Here is a 9,307-nt window from a genome sequence, read left to right as displayed (position 1 = left end):
TTCATGTTCATTTTATCATCCTTTTCATGTTCATTGTCTGAATATAGCTGAAATATTGCTGCTCGGACGTTAAACCCCAACGAACGAACGAACCAAAGCTTCAGTCCTGCATAATTTGCAAATATTGTTTTGAGTAATTCCTGTATATTGTTTTGTTTTGTTTTGTTTCGCTTTGTTTTTTGTTTTTTTTTTCTCTTGTTTTTGGATCTTGAAATTCTTAAGTATTTAGGTTTGATGCTGTTGATAAGATGTTACTCCTGAAAACACGCGTAAAGCTTATCGATATTTGCAATGTTTAGATAATCAGTACTTTTTCATGTATGGCAAATGCAGGAATAAATATGTGTACACTTCTTTTCTGTCATGAAATTAAGAGAAACTTCCTATTATTAGAGTCAAAGCCGCTTATTAATTTTTCTTTACAGTCATTTGTTCAGTAAATATTTATTCATGGGTGGAGTATTTATTTGTTTGTAGTGTAAGCAAAAAAGATATATATTTTTTATCATCTGCCACTCCTTTACAATAGGAATTCATCATTTTAACGTTTATATATATGTGTTGACAATTACGACAAATATCGAGTTTGTTGGCTTATTTTGATGCTGTTTATTTTGCACAAAAAATCGTATTTTTGTGTTACGTTACGAACATACAATTCAATAAAAAAATATTATCACAGAGATTCAAATTTATTTCATTAAATTTAAATCTAAATCAATGTCATTAAGAAGGACCCATGATGCTTTCAACCCAGGATTTGTAAACTGATATCCGTGTGTAGACACTAGGGGTTGTTCCAGGGCATCCATTGGCTCCCCATGAAGTTACACCAGCCAACTGACCGTTACATACTAAAGGTCCGCCACTATCGCCCTTAAAACACAGTAGTTAAAATTAATTGAAAAAAACTCTTTGACTTTTTTTCAATTTTTCTACTGAAAGAAATGTCTCATTGATTTTAAACAAAAAATGATAAAAATGCAACCTGACTTACCAAATTAACATTTGTGTGTATTTCAAATGATATATTTCAAAGATTGTATGATATAAAATATCATATATGTATATGTTAACCATTGTTTCTCCTTAGATACTATTAAAAGTAGTTTAATGGCAATTATGTCGTTTATTTTGTACGTTCTATTACGGTAAATATATCTAAAAAGTTCCAGTACTCAGTGGATCATTTACATGAATAAATTTAAGATGTTGACGACTACAAACTGTATCCATAAGTAGAAACTTACATTACAGGCACCATCTGGGGCATTCTCATTAAACACACAAATATGTCCATCTATGATTTGTGCTGAACTCCACCTGTTTTTACACTCAGAGTTTCCTATGGCCATAATATCAAGTCCTTTCAAATTTGTTGGTAATCCACCTAAAAACGTAGTAAGATTAAGAGTTCAAAATAAACATGCAAATCAATTAAATTTGTATTTATATTATTATACTTTCAGAAGATGTGCATGTAAAATATGGATAGTGTGCAAGAAGAGTTCAAACAACACACACTCTCGATTTCATAGGCAATAATAAATACAGAAAATGTATATAGACAATGTACATATCAACTAGTTTTCTTTCATTTTTCTGTGACTGCATTATACTATAATCTTATCATATAAATTACATGAGCCACAGGTACGTCCCCATCCAGTTATTCTGCACATTACTCCTTGGAAATTGGTTGTTCCATCAGCCAGATCAATGCTTCCGACGTCACCATTCAGAGAGAGAGGGGAACTCAATTTCAGGAGGGAGATATCGTTGGGAAAGGTTCCTTGACCCTGATTGTACTGTGGATGCTGTGGTCAAAACAATTTAATTCAGTAGGTCAACAACGTTTGTCAATAAAAATACGGTCCGTTTCATTCCTACTGTTTATGGAAGGTGCATTTAAAAAATGGTCATATTTTTGTTTGGTAAAACTGATCAATCAGATCGACATTTATACACTGCGTTCAACCGTAAGTTACTAACACATACATATACGATAAATTTGCTTCAACATTTACGATGAGGAATATTGTCATGGTAAATAGACATGCGATGTAAAATTATTCATATTCTCTCCTTATTTATTCTTATACTGTATTTACGAAAATTAAGTTTAAGCAGTGCATTGGCTTTACTGTATCACTTTTAAAGAAACTTTCATCAGTCCAATAAAAACCTACGTTGAAAACTTCGCTCACGCTCCTTATTTGACCACCACTTAATCTGGATGTTGACCCTGCTCTGATGCTGTAGCCACTTCTGCAAGACAAAAACATAACATATTGAATTTAATATTATTTATGGGTTTTTTGCTCCTCATTAAACATGCACAACATTGTTCCGTTTTGTACTATTGTTTTACTACTATATATTAAAATGCAGTTAAATATGAAAGTGTAATTAATTTGTACGCTTATTTTGTTTTGATGTTGAATGTTAGATTATAAGCACACCAACCGTATTGTCTTACAAAACAGTTTTATATTTTTAAGTTTGGCAACAGCATATTCAAGTTAACAAAATCTATAAACCAGACTGCACCTAGAAAGAATGATGTACTCCAACCTAATACTGCTTTTTATTTACTAGCAGGCATGTATGTTGGCTTATGATTCATAATGAATAAGGTTTAAAAAAAATCATATTTTTACACCTAATGAATGCCAATTGTACAAACAAACCCTTGTGTACAGTGAGCTGCGGTGACAATCCAGTTCTCGTTTACGATGGCTCCACCACAGATGTGACTTCCACTGGAAGATCTCAGGGAAACCTGCCATACGTTGTCCGAGATCACAGCATCTTCGCCACCAACAATTCTTCCTGCTCCTTCGTCAACCTAAAATAAATAATTGTGTGTATTTTACTCTTCTCTCCTAACATAATTCAGAGAATTGACACAAGATCTCGGGGCCAATAACTATTTTCTATACAAAATGCCTCCAATCTACCGACATGTATTATCATTTCCAAAAGATCATTTGCTAACAATACTGGGCCTACCATATAGAAACAAAATCATAAAAAAGGTAGATTGACGTAGATACTTACTACTATCAGAAATAATATACATCATCTCGTTCAGTGCTAGTTGCCCCTGACAATGGGTGTAGTCCAAAGTTTGTGCCTCCCTTTCTTCTTTTGATTACGTTTTATTTGTATTATTTTTGTATTTAGTACTTTTTTTTACAATTTAAATGTACATCATTTACTTATTATTATTATGTTCAGTTACATTTAATTCGTTGGATATAATTGTATGGTTATTACATGTAAAATTTTTACTCACAGGCCATTTAATTCCTCTTGCGTCGGCGTTTATCAAATCCTTTCCTGGTTGCCAAATTTCAACAGTTTGGGCTACATAAAAGTGATACTTGTTTACATAATTATGAACTGTGTAAAAATGTAAAAAAAAGCGATCCTGTTGAACGTATATCTAGCTGATATCACGAGTAAATGAGTAATTCGTGATAGCAATGATCACGAACATTATTGCCATGACTACATCCAATTGCATCATCACTAAGAGTTTTTGTCTAAAACGGAACATGAAATGTATCTATATAACACCATTCAAATTTTTATTAATTTCGAAAATACATCTTAAATTTGAAGTCCCATCCTAGTTATTCATTATGTCATAATTTGCATGAGAAAAGATTCGCACACAGAAACAGTCAATGAAAGAATGTATAAGAACCTTTATAGTTTTTAAAGTCTTATATATCTTACCAGTAGCCACTGCTAACAGAACATACAGGAACATCTTTGCTTTTTGTTATTCTGGATGTGCCCAATGCTTGGACTGATCGACTATACATACACATGTTGCTTAACGTTATAACAAGCTAGCAAACATCACGAATGGCCAAGGTCAAAATCGTGCAATATTTAGCTGATTGATCAAAATTCATGTTATCTTAAGAAAAACCAAGTACACTTGAAGAAAATAATAATAGTAATAAACTCAAAAGTTGTCGGAAAAAAAAACACATGTTTGACAGTAATAAAACAAAAACTTTGATACCGTTATCAAATTGTCCGTTCATCAGCTAAATATAGATGGCATTGTCCTTCTAACAAATACATGTATGGTGTCTCTATACCCCCGTGCAGGTCCGGGTGTTAAAAGAATAGGCCTGCACCAGCGCTAAGCTTGTATAAGGCGACTAAATAGTGCTCAGAAACCTAGCCGGGGGCTAGGCGCTCTGCCCACAGAGCAACTGGGATGTGTGCCTCAGGTGGTGGAATGGGGTACCCCTGGCGTGTTACATGCTGGGGTTGTCAGGCTATAATACGGAAAACCTGACCGCAAACCATAGTGGTGCACCGTGTTGGGAAAGATGCCACGTTCCTCGCACGTTGAAGAACCCTGCTGTGGTATTCGATCGGAGTAGGAACCTTTGCGCTCCGCCACAGGAGGCTAAATTGCCCGACCTTACCCTTCCCCCCTTTTTCCAGTGGCAATCAAAAATTCTCGACCCTATTATCCTTGTCTCCCATCCTTTTTTTTTCATTTCATGTTTATTTTATCATCCATTTCATGTTCATCGTCTGAATATAGCTGAAATATTGCTGCTCGGACCTTAAACCCCAACAAACAAACAAACAAACAAGTGTCTTTATACTAGTACACGAACTAACATATTTCTATTATCACTTTTAGAACTGAATAACTTGTATTTGAACGGTTAACCATGGAAACGGTTTGTCTTACAATGTAACCATTATATATTTACAAATCTTTAAAAGTAAAATAAAGCCATGCTGTGTGCAAAAACACTGAAGGTATTGACACTACATTTATTAAATAGTGTGTCTTAATCATAATTTTCATTGTTGATATACCATTTGAAAATTAAAAAAAATAAACACCTATGTGGAGTGACAAGCGCACAAATGTTAATGTACCTAGTACTATACAGACATTAGTGTTATGTGATTACTTTTGTCTTTGTGCGTGTTTCCGAATTAACCCCCCTTCAACAATTTATTCAAAATGACCTTATCGAGAATACCTGTTGAAGTAAAAGGAAAATTAATTCAAGACATCAAATCATTGTAACTAAAAAAAACATTTTTGCGTTTTTTTTTAGTTAGACTTGATTGTATACAAATGTACACATTTACAAGTGCAGATAGAAATATAAGTATGTACAGTGTATTGTGGTTCCGAGGTACTTCATATATCCATGCATATACAATTTCGAAAAGTACAGCTTTATATCTTAACGTATGTTCAAATTATTTTATCCATATAATTAATAAAGAAAAAAAACAAAAACCTTATTTAAGCAGTCTTCGAATAGAATTTAACTGTCAAAATCATGATTATTATTCTGCCCCTGTCAGTTTTATATCATTAACTTTTATTCAATACTCAGACGACTATATAGCTTCAGAAAAACACAGTCCTCAATACACAGACATATTTAGAATATCATTAAAAATATTACTACTATCGCAAAAATTTAAAAGCTCGCGAACAGAGTTGAAAAACAAACGAGTAAATTAAAACAGGTGCATCAGATATCTTAAGCTGTGTGAAAATCATTTTTAAATAGCGGACTTTCCTTTTAGACTAATTCTATTGACTTCTTAAATTAAACCGATTTGTTCAACTTGTAATAGTTTTCCTTTGTTCTACGGGCCATACCTTTCCTTTCTACTTTCATCTATCCCTGACTTGACATTCTAGAGCAACTGGGCGGTTGTTTCTGGAAACACAGAACACATGTGCACCTACCGGTGCACATGGTCCATGCTCCGAGGTTTTAGTGGAGTCCGAGTTGCTCATTTACCTTCTATGCTTTGAACGTAGTATTACGTTATTAGGTTATTTCATGTTCTTTCTTCGAGTATAAAGAGAAAGGAAAGGTATGGTGTATATGTCAAAGAGACAACACCACCACCCGGATGAAAATGTTCAATGAACAACGGGGAAACCCTCATACTACAAGGCAGGCTGCAGCTGGCCCCTTAACATTATTATAGATAGGAACAACGAATGAGTTGCCCCTATACACGCAATGAAAACAAAATGTGAAAGCGAAAGATGATGTACAGAGGACAGAAATTCCTGACTTTTGGCAGGCGCAAAAAACGCGGGGTGTTATGGTACAACCCCCACCCCCATTAAAATCTGGCCACTGTAAAAAAAGTATTACACCATTAAACACACCTAAAAATCAGTTCGAAAAGGTCTGAGTTCTTTGTTTCAACGGAAATAAGGAAATTGTACATAAATTAGACAAATTAGGGACTACTAGCAGTTTTATGACATGCCAGGTCCAGACCTGTTTAAACCTACACAAAGTTATATCCCCATCATATGTAAAATCAATCCTAATTCTTCCCATGCGGGGTTGAAAACCATGGTACCTCATATGTCATCCAATAAGAACACAACACATGTCATGCCAAAAGACCATATGAGCGAATCAATGCTAATAACCAAACTATGCTATTCTTAACTATTTGACAACAATATCATAAATATATCCCTTACGAATGAGCCTATTTAACGGTTTAGTTAACTTATGGTATGAGTACGAGCTTTCCGTGCTTTGTGTAGACTATTACCGTACAAGGGTAGGAGATACCCGCACGTATTAGGTGCCCCGTGCAGGTCCGGGTGTTTAAAGAATAGGCCTGCAGCAGGGCTAAGCTTGTCGAAAAAGGCGACTAAATAGTGCTCAAAAACTTAGCCGGGGGCTAGGCGCTCTGCCAACAAAGCAACTGGGATGTGTGCCCCAGGTGGTTGAATGGGGTACCCCTGGCGTGTTAGCCCCGTGCAGGTCCGGATGTTATAAGAATAGGCCTGCAGCAGCGCTAAGCTTGTCGTATAAGGCGACTAAATAGTGCTCAGAAACCTAGCCGGGGGCCTAGGCGCTCTGCCCACAGAGCAACTGAGATGTGTGCCCCAGGTGGTGGAATGGGGTACCCCTGGCTTTTTACATGATGGGGTTGTCAGGCTATAATACGGAAAACCTGACCGCAAACCATGGTAGTGCACCATGTTGGGAAAGATGCCACGTTCCTCGCACGTTAAAGAACCCTGCTGTGGTATTCGACCGGAGTAGGAACCATAGGGCTCCGCCACAGGAGGCTAAATTGCCCGACCTTACCCATCCCCCCTTTTTTCAGTGGCAATCAAAATTTCTCGACCCTATTATCCTTGTCTCCCATCCTTTTTTTTCATTTCATGTTCATTTTATCATCCATTTCATGTTCATTGTCTGAATATAGCTGAAATATTGCTGCTCGGACGTTAAACCCCAACAAACAAACAAAATCTGGCGTGTTACATGCTAGGGTTGTCAGGCTATAATACGGAAAACCTGACCGGAAACCATAGTGGTGCACCGTGTTGGGAAAGATGCCACGTTCCTCGCACGTTAAAGAACCCTGCTGTGGTATTCGGAGTAGGAACCTTTGCGCTCCGCCACAGGAGGTTAAATTGCCCGACCTTACCCATCCCCCCTTTTTCCAGTGGCAATCAAAATTTCTCGACCCTATTATCCTTGTCTCCCATCCTTTTTTTTCATTTCATGTTCATTTTATCATCCATTTCATGTTCATCGTCTGAATATAGCTGAAATATTGCTGCTCGGACGTTAAACCCCAACAAACAAAGAAACAAGAATCATTTTAGAAATTAAATTCATTCACAATTTATATATATAAATATATATTCTCAGCGAGAATGGGGGAATGGGGTATGGGGCAATGGGGAATAGGGCATTGGGCAATGGGGAATGGGGGATGGGCAAGTTTATCCTATACAGAGCATGTATATATGAATGGTTCATATTATCAGCCACATATCATACAGCTAAATTTTAAAAGATGTTATGTAGTTCCTTTCTAGCTAAACATAATTTGAGGTAATCTGGCTACCAAAATATAGACCAATGTCTCAGATATATATTTTTTTAAATGTGTTATGTATATTCTGTCTTGCATAGATCTTGTTCTTTTATGCACTGTCATTTCCTTTTGTCCTTGTACACCGAAGCTTCAAGTCTGTATGATTTGCCTTTTTATTTCGATAATTATTGGTTGAAGTATTTCTTGTGTATATTTTGTTTTGAATATTTAAGTCACTCAGTGTTTGTCTTCGATGCTGTTGAAACACGTGCACAGCATATCAAAATTTTCTAATTTAATAATTTTGTGCTTTTGCATGTATGACAAATGCAGGACTAAATATGTTTAAACTTTTATTTAATGTCAAGTAAATAACAAAAATGTATTAATATAATGCAGGTATATATGTAACAAGTAAGAGGACGAAGATGAATAATGAAAATATAGTATAATTTCGAACATATTTTTGCCGCTATCTATTTTTACCTTTTTTGCTTTTTGTTTATAAATTGGCGCATCATGTCATTTTGTGATGCTTCTTGACACTTCTTGACGCTAACAAGTGAAACCGGCATTAATTAGTTTTCGTACTTTGCGTTGACGTATCAGGAAAAAACGTTTTAGAATTGTATTAGTTATTAAGGCACATAATAAATGTATTTTAGTGAATAAAATACGAAACTAACTTGTTCTGTATGAAATGTTCAACGGGATTTAGCTTCTTGTCAAATTGAAGACAGGATGTCGAGTCAGTGCTTCCAATGCTAACACTATATTTTGCATTCAATGCTATTATGAGAACTTCGTCCTTTTTTATTAGAATTTAGTTCCAAGGTCAAATTTCTATTTACTGTTATGTGTTTACTAAATATTCATTCATGGGAAGCAGCAGTATGTGACATTGTATTTTATAAATTTAATTAAAACTTATATCTTATTATAAACTGGTGTTCCTAATAATAGAAGTGCATCATTTTAACTTTTTATTGACAGTTACAAATGCACGACAGAATATTGAGCCTTTTTATTAGTTTATGTTATTTCTGTAATGCACTATTATGTTGTATTAAAACTTAAACACCAAAGCTTCAGTCCTGCATAATTTGCAAATATTGTTTTGAGTAATTCCTGTATATTGTTTTGTTTTGTTTTGTTTCGCTTTGTTTTTTGTTTTTTCTCTCTTGTTTTTGGATCTTGAAATTCTTAAGTATTTAGGTTTGATGCTGTTGATAAGATGTTACTCCTGAAAACACGCGTAAAGCTTATCGATATTTGCAATGTTTAGATAATGAGTACTTTTGCATGTATGACAAATGCAGGAATAAATATGTGTACACTTCTTTTCTGTCATAAAATTATGTGTACACTTCTTTTCTGTCATAAAATTAAGAGAAACTTCCTATTATTAGAGTCAAAGCCGCTTATT

The 9,307-nt window shown here is 35.0% G+C and overlaps 1 protein-coding gene across 1 annotated transcript; it reads right to left on the bottom strand.

The window, feature by feature from the left end:
• Positions 1 to 673: 673 nt before the first annotated feature.
• Positions 674 to 3,803, bottom strand: LOC148619432 (chymotrypsin B-like). Its single transcript, XM_088576933.1, has 7 exons — positions 3,745 to 3,803; positions 3,299 to 3,369; positions 2,691 to 2,848; positions 2,190 to 2,268; positions 1,643 to 1,817; positions 1,251 to 1,390; positions 674 to 876 (listed from the first exon to the last, which is right to left on the bottom strand). Exons 1-7 carry the CDS (start codon positions 3,776 to 3,778, stop codon positions 727 to 729), a joined length of 807 nt encoding a protein of 268 aa, XP_088433059.1. The 5' UTR covers positions 3,779 to 3,803; the 3' UTR covers positions 674 to 726.
• Between the last annotated feature and the right edge of the window lie 5,504 nt (positions 3,804 to 9,307).

This window comes from Perna viridis, chromosome 4, assembly GCF_037379345.1.
Source record: "Perna viridis isolate PV_CMFRI_1.1 ecotype Kerala chromosome 4, ASM3737934v1, whole genome shotgun sequence".
Classification (NCBI taxonomy): Eukaryota; Metazoa; Mollusca; class Bivalvia; order Mytilida; family Mytilidae; genus Perna; species Perna viridis.
This window is presented reverse-complemented; position numbering and strand designations above follow the sequence as displayed.